The sequence below is a fragment of the Chaetodon trifascialis genome, chromosome 18, assembly GCF_039877785.1.
Source record: "Chaetodon trifascialis isolate fChaTrf1 chromosome 18, fChaTrf1.hap1, whole genome shotgun sequence".
NCBI lineage: Eukaryota > Metazoa > Chordata > Actinopteri > Chaetodontiformes > Chaetodontidae > Chaetodon > Chaetodon trifascialis.
The window spans coordinates 13901932-13919853 of NC_092073.1; the positions used below are offsets into that span (position 1 = coordinate 13901932).

The following is a 17922-nucleotide window of genomic DNA, read 5'->3' on the forward strand; positions in this document are numbered from 1 at the left end:
CTCCAATGAAGAGGGGGTGTTAAGCAGAGCCGGACCTGCAGTGTAACGGTTTAAATGAAGCCTGTTGCCATGGCGACGCGGTGACTCGGTAGCATAGCGGTGAGCTGCAGATAGCATTGCTGCTCGGGGATGACTTGTTTGGACGAATTAGACGTTTTTATGACCAGGAGTCTTCTATTTGGTCGATAACCGGTTCATGTCTTCAGCGGTCAGTGCATGGCGGCTCCAACATGATGACTTTCCAGGTTAATGCGTCGTTACCCACCGCAAAGGCTTTAATATCAGAGGGAAGCTCAAACAGCAGCCAGCGCGGCCCTGACGCAGCTGCACATCCAGCATACAGGAACTTCGCGATGGGGGCAGGCGGAGGACAAGCAGCCTTCACACAAAATAATCTCATGAGGAGGAAATTTCCTGTGATGCAACCGTTGAGCAGTGAGTGAGCATGTTCCACATCTGTTTAGCTCATTCAGCATACAGCTAGCTTAGCGCTGTGCTTAACAGCGTCCATCTCTGTTATAGAGTCCAGGGATTGGACAGCCTTAGTTGGCGGCATCGTCGTTGGAGGGTAAGATGTGTCAAATGAATAAAAGACTAATACACACATGCTGCTAAGCATGTGTCATCATTCTGGGTGATGTTCATCTTTATTAAAATCCATGTGTGCTGCTGAGGCTGCTTCTTGATTCTCTGTCCTCCATCTGTGTGCAGGTCACCTAACTTAGCCAAAGATGACAGACTGCAGTCAGAGGACAGTGACCCGGAGAAGGACATCTCTGGGAGACACTTTCTTTTTGATAAGAAATGTAAGAACTGCAGAGTATGAGAGTTTGGTTATTACAGCAGGGAGCAGATTTGTATACACTATGCTTTGATCCCATTTGGCCTAAGAAGTGGACTGGATTTAAAGAGATGACCTGGAGGCTTGTTTCTGGATTGTAACCTGGCAACCAGTAGGTGGAGATGTCAGCACGCATAATGAGCACGAGCCTCCGACACGTGACTGCACGTGTGAACGTTGACGCTTGAGAGCCACATTACAATTTCACAATAGGAATCAGCACTTTTTATAAAAGATAGATGTTTGCCGTATTCCTTTTATTTGGAAATAAAATCATTTCAGAGAATGATTGTTTTCATATTAGATGCTGAATGCAAGTTTGTTTTTTGTTTTTTTTAGGTACAAGGCTCGAGAGGGGCAGAACTGTGATTCCTCCTCTCCCAAGAGACTACCGTGTGTACAGACCTGGCAACCTGCATCCCTTCAGCCTGTCCAAGGAGCTTTCCCACAGCCATGTTGGGCGGCCTTACACCCTGGGGTAACCAGTGGATTAATGTCACTCAGAGCAGTAGTCGTACTCTTCTGAGCATATTCCTGGAGACAGCCGCACAGATTGCAGTAATTGGACTGACTCACTGTCCCATATACAACCCAGATCCCAAAAAGTTGGGATGCTGTGTAAAACATAAACAGGAGGGGGTCATTTGCTCATCCTATTTTGACATACTCAATTCCAAAAACACCTGTTTGGATCATTCCACAGGTAAACAGGTTCATTGGTAGCAGGTGATAGTATCATGATTGGGTATGAAAGGGGCATCCTAGAAAGTCTCAATCGTTCACAAGCGAGGATGGAGCGAGGTTCATCACTTTGTGAACACGTGATCGTATAATGGATATTACTACATGGGCACAAGAACACTTTGTAAAACTGTTCATTTGCAAATGATTGCGTCCTGTTTTTATCTATGTTTCAAACAACGTCCCAAGTTTTTTGCAATCAGGGTTGTATGACAAGAAGGTGAGAAAAAAGCAGCCATGTACAAAATGTTTTGACACGCTTAATTTAACTGTCAAAAGAATAAGATTCAAAGCTGATTGCTTGTTATGTTTAATGTTCTGGCAACACGGGGCACTTGATTCTAGCTTGAATTGAATCATTATTATTTTGCACAGGAATGAGATCACAATCATTTATTACTGTACGTCCTCTGTTTGTGGGAACAGTTTAGTTTGATGGCACTTTTTCTTAATGGACAGAAGGCTGCCTTCATTTTCATATAGCACTTAGAATACCATTTGGAAGAACATACACACCTTGACCTTTTCACATAAAATGAGTGGGTCTTCTTCAAGCAAAACAGAGATAAATTTGTACTAATTTCATCACAGAAAGACACCAGATACAAAAGATTTAAGTCAACAGCCATAATTGCATGTATATTCATACATGTCCTCAATTTTGTCTTCCAGCTACCCTGAAAGATATGAACTGAACACAAGTCCAGCTATCCTCTTTCCCTCCACTTTAGTTCTCAGCGGCAGAAACACCTTCTCAGTTGACAACTGCAAGCTCAGCAGGTATTTTTGCCCGTACAAACTCAATCAGACCAAGCCAATCAATAGTCCTCTCAATTTTTTCTCAGACCTGTGCCTTTTCTGCTTGCACCCTGTCCTGCAGGCCAAAGGTCAATTATCCAACCTCCAACCTACTGACTGTTAAAGACAATCAAAAGAGTGAGTTGAAGTGATGCTTTGGCTGTGAAGCCAAGACAGGTATTTGTTGTGGTCATGACAGGTCAGGTCAGGAATGCCCTGTTTGTGTAGAAAGCGAGCAGGAGAATCCAACCGTCAACCTGTACAGGTGTTAAAGATGAGTTATTGGCAACAAACATGTCATTTTTAAGGTTTTTACATCTTCAAACAAAAAGCAAAGTGGGGTGAGGGGTCACACGGGGAAAGGGAATGTTTAGTGTTGTCAGGCAGAGTGTGGGTTTCTCCTGAAGCTGTCGTGCTTCAACTTGCCCCAGTTTTAAAGTGCAAAACCTGCACTTTCCTCTTTTATTTTACGTTTCTACTTATCTTTACTGCAGAACACTGAAAATTTGAATCATTCTCACTGATTAGACACAACCAAGTATCCATGACTTGATCCTCAGCTGATATAACTGTGCATGCTGATATAACACAAAATGAGAAGGTGTAGCTAAAATGAATCCGTTTACTGCATTTTGATTTAAGATAATATCTGGATTGCGCAAACAGAGCTGCAACCCAACATCATGAAAATGCCCCTGGTTATTTTCACTGCCTCATTTCTTCTTCTCTCCCTTCCATGTATCCCTCTCTCTCTTGCCACACAGGCCAGTCCTATCCGGACCCAATGGTCGGAGCCTCTCGCTCTTTCATCCACAGGATATCTGAGCTGTCCTCTTTGGAGGGCGAGACGGTGAGACAAGAAAAGCTCAAGAAAATGCGGAAACCTCGAAAGCCTCCATCCTGACAATCACCTCCTCCCCAGTCCCACTGGTTAAGGATAAAAACCTTTGAGTCTGTGCCAACGACGCCTGAGGAAAACAAAATGTTTAGGGCACCGTGTTCCTTTCAGTGGCTCGCTCTGACTGCTTGTTTGTCCTCAGTGATATTAGTTTCCTGCTTAACATGGCTGATCTTCACATTTTGGGATTCCTGACCTGAGCGTCTCTCCTTTAGTCATTACACGTAGTATTTACTGTAGTAAATTGCAGCGTTTGCTACAAGAATAAATGCTGATGATGAATATTAGTGAATATTTTCTCCTCTGACTCACAGCTGCCAGTAGTTTTCCACTCAAACACCTGCATGAACAGATATTTATTTGACCTTTGCAATGGCTTGTAATGGCTGTTATGTAATACTGCCATATTTATCACTGTATCATCAATATGTCACAGATGCTGTCAAGCTTGGATCTCATTACAACAGTGTTTCAAACATTGCCTGTATACTAATTAAAGTTTGTTAAAGGCAGAATGAGTAGGATTTTGCAGGTCGCGGTTTGTGAAGTTGGGCCCTCCTGACGGGCTCAATGACACCAGAAGCCTCTTCTTGGATGCATGCTTAAGATCTGGTCCCTGGTCACACCTTGCATGCTGTTACTGGCTGGAGGCTACACATGCACAAAGGTTTGACACCCAGAAACATCACAAACACAGGAAAATAATGAAGTGCAGGCAGAGGGCAGGGGCTCTGCAGATACACCGCCACACAACACCAGAAGTGATGATTGAGAGGGTTTGTTTTTTGTATGAGTCTATACATCGTCCTACTCATTCTGCCTTTAAGCAAGTAACATATCTATGTTAAATAGTTTAGCAAAACCATTATTGTGCCTTGTTAAACGTCTTCCTGAAATTAAATAAATTTATTTTTGTTATTGTTACTCTTTTTGTTGAGTGCTTCTTCCCTTTTGTCCTGGAGCTTCCCTTCCTTTTGGCATGTACATATGGACCAGCGCAGTCATCAGAATGCCTGAAAGATTGCAATGAAACATAATCTACATTCCATATCTGCAAAACAGACACAAAACTGTGCCCCCAGATCCCAGAATGTGGTACTTTCCCACATAATGCATTGTTCTGTTGCTGTATGGAGGGCAGCTCATGTCTCTGAATGGTCTTGTTCATTGCATTTGACAAAGACAGCAGTCATGGCAATTGTCTTTTTGTTTGGAGGAAAATGAAGAATCCGTTATTATTTGATGACGTGGCAACAAGAGTTATCATTCGTACTCATTTCTAATTTGTGTTGTTGTTTCAGCCCTTTACTGTATCGCTGCATTACTAATCGTAGTGTGAGTAACTACAGCAGAAAGGCAATAGTCATAATCATATTGTATATCATGGCATACACATAAAAATTCACCTGCTGCAGTGCAGGATTTGAAGTCAGATGCCATAGACATACTGTAGCCTGAAGAACAGGACTGTAAAGCTGGAGTACTGAACAAGTACCAGAAGAAAAAAAGGACAAGGTTATGATTTGAAAAAAAAAAAAAAAAAGTAAGAAAATCACACAAAAATGCATCATGTGTGACATAATTCTCGTCTTAATTAAAAGTTTATTTGAAAGACAAAGTGGAAGTTCACACACCTCCAGACATAAAAATCTATTAACTGGCTCACTCTTTTTTTGCCATCCATGCTGACCTTCATCGTTGATTGAATGCTCAGCGTTGCTTAACATTAAGTCCGTAATGTTTTACGTGGCATGGCCGCTGACAGATAAATAAAAGTTCAAAAGTGTGTATGTCCCAGATGAAGTTGTTCTGGCTGCTCCACTCCTCTGTGACGTGTGTTATGGGGCATGAGGAAACAGAGACACTTCACTGGCTTTCCAAGGAGTGTCCTGCAGTCTGTCATTGAGATCGTGTCGAGTGAGGCCGATGGGCCTGAGAGTGACACATCAAGGCCTCCTGACGATCTGAAAGACTTCCGAGTGAAAGATCAAGGTTTTTGTTTCATTGTTTTATTTTACTTTCCACGTGATTAAACAAAGTGGAGAGAGCAGATACGGGAGGGTGAGGGTGAGAGTAGAAACCGTCATCAGGATGTGAGTAAGATCAGTGATTTTGGTCACTGTGCCACTCAGCTGTTATCTGTGTTTCATTTCCGAGAGTGTGTCCCCGAGCTCCCCATTAAATACAAATGCGATCTTGTCAGATGTTAGGTTCTGTTTGTGTTCCTCTCTCCCTCCCTGTGTGTGAGGTGTGCATTTCAGGGACACACTGTGACCTAGAAACACAGAGCCATCCCCTTATTCATGCTAAGTGAAGGGGGGCTGTACTCAGGCTCAAACAGAGGCCGGGTCTCCCTCTTCTTGCAGGGTTTTTACCGTCTCTTTCAAGTGTAGTGAAACAAAATGACCTGGAACAAACAGTCAACAATGAGGCCTTTAATAAGAGCTGTACTGAGACCTGCCCACAAGTGGTTTATCGTTTCACTGTAGCTCAATGGAGCTCTTAACCAGGACTGAGTGCAGTGCTTATTTAAATCAGCCAGGGCTCATTTTGATTGATCAGTGAGCTTTTGATGCAAAAGTGCTACATGATTTTATCTGGATCAAAAGAACTTTTAAGGTTCATGTGCAAATCTGTTTTCTTTTAATGTTTACATTTATTTTTTCCTTATATTTGCCACCAAAAGTTTTACATCACTATTGTCAATATAGTGTTTTCTGTCAGAACAATAGATGGGAGTGGACTGCGTGTCCCCAGCTCAACCAGTGCTTCAGTGAGGAAAGCCAAGGTTGTGTTACTGTTTCGGCTGCCTTGATAGTGTGCCAGTTGACTCTGTCAGCAGGGATCGGAGAATGTAGCCTGTCTGCCAGATTATAGCTTTGCCAACGCCGCAAATCAAAAATGCCCTAAATATGTTTGGGTCAGTGTGAGAGGAAAAGAGTCAGCTTGGGTTTGGGGACAAAGATCAGTGCTTTATATAATTAGTGTGGATGACATGTTTGCTGTTTAGTGCCAGTGCTCTAAAGCTGCATCTGAAGAAGGCATAGTCAGTATTTGCTAACGCTTAATATAAAGATGCACATATTCACCATTATTAGCTATTCTTCAGCATGCATATTAGTTGCACATTGACTCTTTGTTAGTCATTATAAAGCACATATCATTGCCTTATTCTGCATGACCATATTCTATCCATTAACTTTTTTTTTTTGGACGATTTTCTCTCCATAACCTCCTGTTTACTACCAATTGATTGTACGTGAATTATGATCTTAATCTTAACCCTAACCCTTAAAAACTCAACCCCCCAGAACAAGGCGTGAATAAATGCTTTATAGTGCAGAGCCAAAATGTTAGTAACATGCACACTAATAAGCAGCTACTTAATAGTGCACATGTGTACCCGTAATCCAATAATCCAATATTTTTTTTATGACAAGAATGGCTGTAATATGAAAACAATCGCTAATATAACCCACAGAGAATTAAAATCCCGCTCAATGGAGCTTTAAATCAGCGGTCCCCAACCTTTTTTGCGCCATGGACCGGTTTCACGTACAGCAATGCTTTGCCGGATCGGCACAGAAACGAATAAAAAGTAATTATTAAAAACATAACTCACCATTACCCTGAGTGTATAGTTGTTGTAATTAGTGGGAGCCCTGCGCTTGTTTCTCTTCAACGAGAAGGCTTTATTGCCTCATTTACGAGCCTGTCGCCACATGTTACGCAGAGCGGGCTTGGCGCGTGAGAATCACCTGAAGCGACAAACCCGGATTTTAAGTAGGACTGCTGATATTGTCTCTTAAATGCACCTTTCTTTTTCTTGGAAGTTGGCCTTTTCCCCTTTCTGAAGAAGCTCTCCAAAGACGTTTGTTTTTTTACTCATTTTTGCTAGCTTGTGGGCTTACTTTTTTTTTACTACCGTATCACGTGACCAAGACGAGCGGTTTGACGCTCCATGTGTACAGTACAGTACAGTACTGAACAAATATTGTTCAGTCTCTCTGTGCGGCCCGGTACCAAATGGCGGTTGGGGACCGCTGCTCTAACGCACTATTTACTGCACTGACTTTCTGTAACTGTTATCATTATTAGTGTGTGCGTGTCCCGGGTCGGATCCAGGGTCGAATCCCGGGTCTGGTCCCGGGTCGGATCTGGAACTTTCCCGGAATTTACCCGGGACCGACCCGGAAATTTCCCGGGATTTTACCGGGACCGATCCGGAACTTTCCCGGGTCGTCCCGGCAAAGTCCCGGGAAATTTCCGGGAAAGTTACGGGTCGGTCCCGGTAAAATCCCTGGAAAGTTTCGGGTCGGACCCGCGAAGGTACCGGGTAGATCGGGTCCCGGGTCGGATGCTGAAAAACTGATTCATACCTTTAATTCAAGCTGACTCCACCCAGCTGTTATTATCATTATTATTATCATTAGTGTGTGTGTGTCCCGGGTCGGATCCCGGGTACTGATCTGGCACGGGTTGTTGTCAATATTCTTATTCTTATTCTTATTAGAGTGCGCGTATCCCGGGTCAGATGCCGGGTCTTGATCCCGCCACAGGTTGTTGTTGTTGTTGTTGTTGTTGTTGTTGTTGTTGTTGTTGTTGTTGTTGTTGTTCTTCTTCTTCTTCTTCTTCTTCTTCTTCTTCTTCTTCTTATTATTATTATTATTATTATTATTATTATCATTAGTGTGCGTGTGTCAGGTCGGCCCCGGGTACTGACCTCCAGAAGAAAAAACACTGATAGATTTAAGCTTATTCAAAACTCTGCAGCTCGACTATGAACCAGAACCACAAGCAGAGAGCACATTATTCTAGTTTTAGCTGCTCTGCACTGACTTCCTGTAACTGTTATTGTTATTAGTGTGTGTGTGTGTGTGTGTGTGTGTGTGTGTGTGTGTGTGTGTAACATGTGTACAGAGGAACAGGCGGAAGCACCTGATTTTCAAAATAAAAGTTCTTTCAGACTCTGATTATCAATAAAATGTTTTTTGTTCAGTCTCTCTGTGTGGCCCGGTGCCGGTCCATGGCCTGGTGGTTGGGGACTACTGCTTTACAGCATCTTTCAGCTCATTGTTTTGGATTTTCAGCCTCTAAATGCTTTGGTTGAGATTTTAGGTTTCCATCCTTTCAAATGTGAGGATTGCTGATTTTTCTTGTCTTGCATTATCATAAATAGAATATCTTTACACTCGGTCGGACAAAGCAAGATGTTTGATGGTGTTGTTCTCTTGTGTTCTGCACACCAAAGAAACACGAAATCGAAAGGAACAATATTATTAATTAAAATCTTTAGTTGGAGCCCTAATCACTTTTCACCAATCACCTAATCACAGATTTACTTACATTTCATACTATACATCAGCACCCTTTGAGTCTTCATCAGACCCAGCAGCATCATATCTCCTATTTACCAAGAAATTAACCTAAAAGACCTCTAGCCAACCAATAAAAATTCTTTCTTTCCAAAGGCTATAACTCTCGACTGATACGTTCTGCCTCCTCTGTTGAGAAACAAGTTTGTGCTCTAAAGAAACCGGTTAAAGGATCCTAAAAGAGAGTTACACAGTGATCAAAAACAAATGATAGAGCAAACAAGCGACATGTGTCAACAGGTGCCCCTGGTCCCATAGTAACTTGTGCGTCTGTGTGTTCAAGTGGGGCACTCAGAGGTCAAATGTTCGTCTTTGCCATCATACAAACACACATCTATGGCAACGAAGCCTATGGTGCCTCAAATATTCACTAGTTTCTGTGCTTGCGCTCTGTCTGTAACCTCAAGATCGTAAAAAAAGCTAGATAATTTTTATCGTTAAGAATGTTTGCATACAAGTTTTTACAGCTGCCAGTTGAGGAGTTTTTTTTTTTTTTTAACTTTCATACCTCAAAAGTATCAGTTATGTGCAGGTATGACTGAGATTTGACATGTTTGCCAGCAACATGCAAGTCAAAGCATGACTGAGAGATATGATTTTCAGCTGCAGCTCTTGATGTATATGACATTATACACTTTTGCCCTAACGCACCCTAACCTTTCCGCTGCTCTGACATTTCACTATATGATTTATGAAATCCACCATGATAGACGCATCCCCTCTTGTAGTCATTACCAGAATTTCATCTCTCTCAGAGGCAGGGGTCAGTCCCACTCCCCTCCCATCCACCGTGCCTTATCTGCCTTCTAACGCCTGCTTTCATTTAAACACATATGGAAGCATATGCCAAGATGTGTGAGTGATGAGGGAACAATCATCACCAGTGATAATGCCAGGTTCAGGCAGAGGAAAGACTTTCATCAATATCACTGTCTTTGTTGTCATTACATTGGCGCTGGTCCAGGTCCAAGCCGGCCTGCAGAGCTGTTGCTGAAGTGTCATCATCCCTCTTTGCTTCTCTGGTCCTGAAGCATGTTCTCATCCATAAACCATCAAACAGCGATGACAAGGAATGAACAGAGCATCATTAGCGGGATGCACTACTCAAACAGATGCTCATGTAAGTGTTGCATGAAGAGACTCACTTGGGGTCATGATGAAAGCTGCAACTGTCTGATACAATACTTACAAAATTCTCTGTATTCTTAGAGGGAACTTGTAAAATCTCAGTATCTTTCACCTGGATTCACCTGTTCAGCCTCAATTATCTGTCTTCCAGATCGCCCTCTGCCAGAGTGCTGTGTTCTGATGACACAAGCCAAGTCAAACATCCAACTCCTCCACTCTTTAAATAATGACTCATATGCCTTACTGTGTGTGTGTGTGTGTGTGTGTGTGTGTGTGTGTGTGTGTGTGTGTGTGTGTGTGTAGCCAGGTACATCATTCACAAGAAATAAGATAAAAGACATTCTCAAATGCCACCACATGGACAAATGCACACTTACAGGTTACACACACACACAATGTTCTGAAACTCTGGCACATAAACAGATAATGTCAGACACTCCTGTACAGCCACACACACACACACACACACACACACACACACACACACACACACACACACACACACACACACACACACACACACACACACAGAGTACAGTACAGATGTACATGTGGAAGGAGGAAGTATGAGACAGCTGAGCAGTAAATTTTGAGAGTATACTAGACAAAGGCTTCTATTCATCAGACAGAAACTGGCTGAACTCAACAGAATGAAACAAACGTGGACTAATTAGTCCAACTAAGTCTTTGATGAAATATTTCTAAGGTTAAATATTTCTGAGGTCATGCTATATTACGTTTTGGACAATTGATTGGTTTAACAACAGTAAAAAGAGGGTTTTTTTTTTGTTCATACAGGTTTTTATGAGACGCTGTCATGTATAATTCCCCACAAAGATACTCCCATTGTGTGTTTGAGATACAGTGAGCGTTATCCTGCTCAGAGGTGACATCATCATATCACCTTTTTGCGACGTGTGGCGAGATGAAAAGGTGGATTCTAGCATTTGTCAACAAAATGTTCTGAAACTATAGCAACCCAGGTCAGTGATCGCCATGGGGACAGCCACAGTTTGCATTCCCCACATAGGCGAGATGGAGCTGGGATCCACCCTGCTGTCTCCTTGACACCCAGGACAAGAAGTGTTGGCATGCACGCTAACTAAATCCAATCAATCTCTCACTGAGTCTCTCACTATCTCTTCTATTTGTCAATTAAAATTAGTTGTGTATATGACTGTCATCAATTCAGCCTCTGACATGGCAGCTTGTGACAGTTTGAAGACCATAAACAGACATAGTTAGAGGTCTCTGTCTTGAGACATACAAGAGGAAAACTCCAAGCAGAGTGTGTTGCTGTGGGAAGGCTGATTGTCTTTGACAAGTGCACAGTAAGGGCAGGAGGTCCAGGGTTGGGGGCCTGTCAGACATAAAACACACATGCTTTGATGTGCACTTCCAACGTGCTGGAACCATAGCAAACTGATGCAGCTGTAAGTCTTGCATCAGTGGACAGATCAAATCAGCACTGGAAATGTAGTGTCTATGTATTAGTGACATTTCAGCTGTCTCAAAATAATTAAAAATAAGTATTTATCTTTTTAAAGAAAGCATATGACATAACACTTCAGAAAGAGGATTATAAATCACATGAAAATATGTTGAATTTAATTATTCTAGCTCAAAATGACCAAAATGCAGTCTTAAGTCTGAGGTCAGTCTGGGTTCAACCCCCTCAAACTTTAATATACACTGATTCAGACACATGCTCCTCCGTGATGCTGCTGCTGATGATTATGCTGAAGATGAAGGCTATTACTGTCGCTTGACCTACCTGCTTATGGTGAGAGGAAGAATCAAAGGACCCCCTTCTGGTCTCCGCAAGCTGTTTTTCAAGACAGCAGAGGCAAAGTGTCCAGATTATTACAAATATCTGCTCCTTCTATAGCAGTAGCGAGGCCTCATTCCCTGTTAATGCTCCCTGTGGAGGCCTCATTTGTATCCCATGAGATGGAGGAGTGACTGCTCAAATAAAAGCTGACCCTTTTGAGTTCACAACATCCTCAGACATTCAGGCTCCTTGAGCAAACATAACAGTGAAAAATGCTGCCACTGCCCTGCAAAAGATATAAAATTTTTCTTACAATTCACATGCATGAAGATCAGTTCTTGGAAAGGCTTTTGTTGAGTTTTGCAATGATCTGGAAAATGTCTTTTTGCAACACAGAGTAAAAACAGGACAGGGTGGCATTACTACCTTTTTTCTATAACGAAATCCTCACATTTGACACTGTAAAAGTATTCTGCTTTATGTCTTAATTTCACTCAGGGCAGAAATCTAATAGTCCTCTTAATCAATCACCTGTCAGCGACAAGCCCCTTCCTAATGAGATAAAACAATTAGCCTAGCTAAGGTTGTCACAGACATGCCTCTCCCCTGTTAAAGTATATGAAAGGAATCTGTCATCTACCGTTCTCCTGTACTCTATGTCAAGGGTTATAAATTAAGGTCACACCCTGGTCTGGAATTAGTGCACTATGGAGCTCCAGCTCACTGTTTCACTGTCCTGCACCCAGATTGAAACTAGAAGAATTCTCTTGTTGTGGTATGGCTGTCCCACTGTAGGTGAGTCATAGTTACTCCTGCCTACAAACAGGGGGAAACAGGTAGCCTGGCTCTGTCCCAGGGCTAAAATTTGCCTACCAGCATCTCTAAGCTAATTATAATGTATATCTATGTACTTCTGTAATTTGATAAAAGCATAAAAATAGGTCGTTGCAGTTTTATCAGGGGTTATGTGTGACTACTTCTTGGGCAGGTCGTTACTTCCTGTATTGTCACCATAAGATTGCCAAGCAACTTGTCATTTTTTTCAATCCTTAAACAAATTATATATATTTATAAGTAAGTTTTGCTGGTAGGTCGATTTTTAAAAATCCTGTCTTTGTGCTAAACTAAACCATTTGGCACTGGTATGAGAGGTATTGATATTATCACCTAACTGTTGGCAAGAAAACAAATAAGCATTTTTCCAGAATGTCCACAAGTAAAAAAAGTATCAGATAACTATTTTTATGAATGACTTGGTTAAGGACATTCAAGCAAAAATACACCTCTGTGCTGATGACACTGTCATTTATATGTATGCTCCCTCTACAGTACAGACAGTGCAAGAGCTTCACACTAAATTTCAATCATTACAAACTGCTCTGCCAAGTTTAAAATTTGTTTGTTATGTCTACTTCGTGGTCTTCTCAAAAGCTAGCTTACAGTTGCTTGATGATAGCATTTTCCCATCTCTCAAGTTTTCATTAAGCGTACATATTGCTAATCTTGTTAGGAAGCTCAAAGTGAAGATTGCCTTTTATTTTTTAAATAAATCCTGCTTTACTTTCAACATCAAGAAAAAACACTTGATTAAAGTGACATACTGTATATGCATGCCGCCACCTCCATAAAAAATGGCAAGTCTCACCATTGCATTCTTTATGATTTGGTGGGCTGGGCATCACTGACCACTCACAGACAGCAGTACTGGTATATTTCCGTCTACATAGCAATACTGGGTAAACTTCCAGCTTAGCTCTGTACCCCTCTCTGTCTCACCTCTGGTAGTTACCAACTACGCTCTTCCAAGTCATTGCTTTTTTATTTACCCTGAATTTTGCCAGATCTGAGGAAAACTATATTTTCCTACTATGCAAATTGGGCATGGAGTAATCTGCAAAAAGACCTAAAATTATGCATATTCATATCTACTGATAAACTGTGTATGGCTACAAGACTTCTTGTTAAAACAAAGGTAATGGTATGAACCCATACAATGTATAACATAAAGAGCATGACTCTGAAGTGTTGGATTCTGGTAGATTACAATAACTATAGTAAGGGAATGAGAAAAGGGAGAGGTGAGAACCAAAGGGTGGCTTTACAGTGCTCAGCGGGCCCCCTGGCACAATTGTCTGGAGACCTGCCAACTGCTCACATTCCTCCCTTTCTTTCAGGACTCAGAGGTCTGGGATGGCAGAGAGCGGCTGGGCAAGACTGGCAGATCAGGGTCACAGTAATTCTGCAGGGAGAGCATAAGACAGAAAAAGAGTAAACAACAATAAAACAGGTGAGAAAGAGACAAGAGAGAACAGAATCAGGAGGCAAAACACAGGCCAAACTCACCAGCCCACCCCTCCCTCGCCTTTATTGTCTCCTCCCTTGTGCGATCGACTGAAGGGAGGTGCTCAGCTGGGAACAAGGAGAGAGAGACTGACACCAGCTCTGAGGGAGAGGCCACACACACAATGTGAGAGACATGGGAGTCTGATCAGAGCTGCAATGAGGTGTTCTGTACTGTAGGTTGGTCTGCAGACCTGTTTCTGGAGGGAAACAGAGGGGCTGGACACAGGAGAAGGACGCAGGAATTCCAGGTCACAAGGGCTCCTGTGGCAGAGCACAGTCTTGGCTGGCTTGGACTGGGCTGGTATTCCAACCTCTCCCTCTCATGGTCATGAGTATGACAGGCGTAGAGTAGGACCAGGGAAGGAATAAATACACTTCGAAATAAGAAATTACACATTAGAGCAACTAAGAGGTTAGTGTTTCACTTCAGGGGTCTGGCCTGACCCCCTCATGATGGGATCCTCTGTGGAGTTTGCCTGTTTGCTGCTGCTGGTTTCTGCTCTGGGAAAGAACCACTTGGTGTCTGGAGGCTGTTCAGGGAAATGCTGCCGGGGCAGAGACCTGAGCTGCATGACCACTGACTGGAGGATGGACCGTGTGTATGGCGCATGCTTCTGCGATGAGGGCTGCGTCAGGACCAAGGACTGCTGCTTTGACTACTTCACAGAGTGCCCAGGTGAGGGATGAATGGAGGGGCCGTCTTTAGTGTGAATCAATCATGAGGGGAGGTACTGTTTATTCTTTTGCCCACACCTTAACTATATGACACCAGTGGGAGTTAACCTGCAACATGAGATAAACCAAACTCTTGCTAAAGATCTTCTGAATCTATCGGATAGAAGATAAAGATGGCGAAGCAAGATTATTTTCAGCACCTTGTCGTTACTGGGCTGCTTATCGCATATCTCTGATGACACAGAGATTGGAAAGGTGGAGATGTTCCAAATTCATGCAAGGCATGTGAAATTGTTTGCACCCATTAATCTTCAAAGAGGTGAAGTCCTGTCAAACACTCACATGCTGTCTTCTGTATTCTTCGTCTTCTAACTTCTGCTAACGCAAATTCAACACTTATTTCTCTTCTGTAACACACCTGTTCCATCACAAAAAGGCAATAATCAGTTCAGCAAATAACCCAGGCAGCTCTGCATCTAACCTCATTTCAGTGGACTGGCCCACATAATGGAATTAGTGCAAATATTTGAAGAATGTGATTCTGTCAATCAGTTGTAGCAATTACAGTTGCAGTCAAACAAGCCGAGCGTACCTAATATGTGTTACAGGCCGGTAGTCACTAAATCTGCATGTTTAATACATCAAAGCTTGATCATCAAGCACAGAGAGCAAGTGAAAAGAAAAATCACAGGACTTGGTGATTGAATGGGTTGCTCACTTGGCATGCTCTCAAACTACTTGTAGTAGAAAAGGAAACACTAATTCTACAAGTCACAATCAATGCTTCATTGATCTTCAGCTATTTCCTGAATATTTAGCTCAATTACACTGTTTCACAGGAAAGCTGCAATTTTACAGTCTGCGAGAACACTGCAAGGTTTCACTGCTGCTCAGAAACGTCACCTCTGTGCTCACTGTGAACTTCTGTGTCAGCGTTAAGTCCAGCTTCTCTTGAAGCTCGCTGCAGTTTGATTGTTTACTACCATAGAGGATATCCTGTAATAATCTCTCCCACAATGTGGGTGCCCACATCCAGCTCAGGACTGTGCTGTGAGCGACTGGAGCTTTTGGAGCGGCTGTGCCAAACCCTGCCAACCCTCAGTGCGCGTCCGTGTCCGCCACATAGAGCAGCGGCCCAGTAACAGCGGAGAGGCCTGTCCCAGCCTGGAACAACGAGGCGGCTGCAGGGAGTACAGAGACCACCAGGGCAGCCACTGTGGACACAACGCAGGTACACACTTACAAGAATATTCCCTGGTTGTAATATATTTGCAGTTACAGCTTCCTGCTTTTATGTGTATTTTTCCCTGTGTGGAAAGTTAAGACAACTTTTGCAATTTACACCTTAAATGGGCTCAACCTGAACTTCCTAACAGAAATGCTGCATTGGTTTCTCTTATCAGGACCTGCATTCATCACCAGCATGGAGTTTGGCAAGGGAAGGCCCAAGCATGACAACTATGGAAACCCCCTAGACCCCGGGTAGGTTTCATATCATGCTCCTAAAATGCCTCCCTAAGTATTCCGAAACTGCACATGACCTCAGGTATCTTAAAATTCGAGAGTTGAAAAGTTCACGAATGCTGCCAGGGGTTAACTTCATTTTAACATTACGCTGTGTAACCCAAACCATTCTGAAAAAAAGATTATCTTTTCTCCATCTGCGTGAGCTACCAGGAGGTGTTTGCTCACCTGGACGTCTGTCTACAAACCATTATATCTAGCAATGCTGAGAGACTGCCCACAATCCTTTGAAATTAAACACTCAGACTTTAATGAGGACTGTCACATGAAAAGCACATGCACAAAGGGTCCAGATGACAGTAGGTGAGCTACAGCGTGCAGTTTATGGTGTACCCATTGGCTGATTTACTGTTATTATATTTCATAATGGGGGCGTCCATACTACCCTGAATTAAAAAGATATTAGTTCTTTTAGTGCACCTATGAAGCAAATTATCCCTGTGCCAGTCACAAACTGGGTGACGTCCTCTTATTGTGTACCTTAAGTGTTGACTTTAGCCCTCTCTCGATTCATGATCCGACCCTCATGGCCTCGTCTGTTCTCCCCTCAGGTTCTGTGTGGAATTCACACTGGAGTCCCGGACACCCCACTGTACAGTGGAGAACCGGCCACACACACACTGGATGCGCTACATAACAGAAGGCTTTAAAGTGTGTGTGGCATGTGAACCTCCTGCCATGCGAAACAATAGTGGCAGCTGCCAAGGAGACGGTCAGGAATCAGACAAGTATGAAGTTAAGGACTTTGACATGAGTGTTCTCTCAGTAATGTTACGCTTTCATATGTGCAGGGTCAGGTTTGCACAAACTGGATTACTGAGAATGACTTCAGAAAACAGTATTTTTCCTGGTTTGGTTTTCTTTCCAGTTTTGCCATTTTGTCAATACCAAATTCATTTAACATTCAGAATCAAGTGAAAATAATCTTAACTATTCACCAGTTGCACTTACTATGTCTTTGAGCACAGTAGTAAATATGTGAAACATGTACCTTGCCCTGCACAGATGTGAATGTGTGCAACTATGCACACAGCGGTGTGAAAAGCATAAACATCTGGGGCTGTGTCTGTCTTGCAGAGAAGCTGTGCTCCACTGGCAGGCGGTGGGGAACCACCAGTGCAGCGGGACATGGAAGAAGATCCAGAAAACCCAGCAGTGCAACTGTCCGCCACAACACAGCTTCGTCTTCACCTGATCCAAACCAAGCACCACAGAACAACGCTCTGATCTGGAGTCCACAGTAACACTTTACAGCCAAGCTCCCCTCTGCAGTAAAACTGAAAAACTGTGTTCAGATCAGATGCCTCAGTACAGCAGGCTTTCAATACTAAGAGACTTAAGACTCCAGGGTGGTGCAATGCAACTTCAACATTGACATAAAGGCATGTTCAAATCACTGTGTACATTTCCACTGCTCTGTGTAGACACTTGTATAACTTGTACAGTATTTCACCTTTTTCTACGACACATTAAGCACCTATAAAAACTGATTGTGCATCTCTTCAATGAAACAAGTCACTCTTTTTTCATTTTTAACAACTTTATGGCAAAAATATTTAACTTAAAGTTATTAAAATATTCTACATTTGAACTGTGATAACACATTAAAAAAACAGATACCATGAAAGGCTCCCTATCACAGATGTCAATGTGGACAGGCCAATTCATTGTTCTGTGTTGAGTGCCCTCTGCTGGTATGAAGTTTTCCTGGTGCAACACAGCAGGAGGAAACAAAAAAAAAAAAAATAATAATAATAGTAAAAATAAAACTCAAGGAACAATTTCAGCAGTTTAACCAGAGAGCTTATTCACAGGTAAACTGCAACAT

At 42.6% G+C, this 17922-nt stretch overlaps 2 protein-coding genes across 2 annotated transcripts; both read left to right on the plus strand.

Annotated features, from left to right (window-relative positions):
- Positions 1-82: 82 nt before the first annotated feature.
- Positions 83-4202, plus strand: LOC139346927 (uncharacterized). The gene is made up of 7 exons (XM_070986303.1): positions 83-435; positions 523-568; positions 712-806; positions 1181-1319; positions 2255-2362; positions 2463-2518; positions 3145-4202. Exons 1-7 carry the CDS (start codon positions 231-233, stop codon positions 3282-3284), a joined length of 789 nt encoding a protein of 262 aa, XP_070842404.1. The 5' UTR covers positions 83-230; the 3' UTR covers positions 3285-4202.
- A 9772-nt stretch (positions 4203-13974) lies between these two features.
- On the plus strand, positions 13975-17598 carry LOC139346934 (somatomedin-B and thrombospondin type-1 domain-containing protein). Its single transcript, XM_070986310.1, has 5 exons — positions 13975-14571; positions 15607-15801; positions 15974-16052; positions 16646-16822; positions 17172-17598. The coding sequence occupies exons 1-5, from the start codon at positions 14346-14348 to the stop codon at positions 17287-17289; spliced, it is 795 nt and encodes a 264-aa protein (XP_070842411.1). The 5' UTR covers positions 13975-14345; the 3' UTR covers positions 17290-17598.
- Positions 17599-17922: the final 324 nt, after the last annotated feature.

Bases quoted from the DNA above. Each gene is read 5' to 3' on its own strand.
- LOC139346927 (XM_070986303.1), top strand. From the start codon at position 231: ATGATGACTTTCCAGGTTAATGCGTCGTTACCCACCGCAAAGGCTTTA. The intron at 807-1,180 runs GTAAGAACTGCA...TGTTTTTTTTAG, and splicing joins CTTTCTTTTTGATAAGAAAT to GTACAAGGCTCGAGAGGGGC. The intron at 2,519-3,144 runs GTGAGTTGAAGT...CTTGCCACACAG, and splicing joins TGTTAAAGACAATCAAAAGA to GCCAGTCCTATCCGGACCCA.
- LOC139346934 (XM_070986310.1), top strand. From the start codon at position 14,346: ATGATGGGATCCTCTGTGGAGTTTGCCTGTTTGCTGCTGCTGGTTTCT. The intron at 16,053-16,645 runs GTAGGTTTCATA...TTCTCCCCTCAG, and splicing joins GGAAACCCCCTAGACCCCGG to GTTCTGTGTGGAATTCACAC. The intron at 16,823-17,171 runs GTATGAAGTTAA...TCTGTCTTGCAG, and splicing joins GACGGTCAGGAATCAGACAA to AGAAGCTGTGCTCCACTGGC.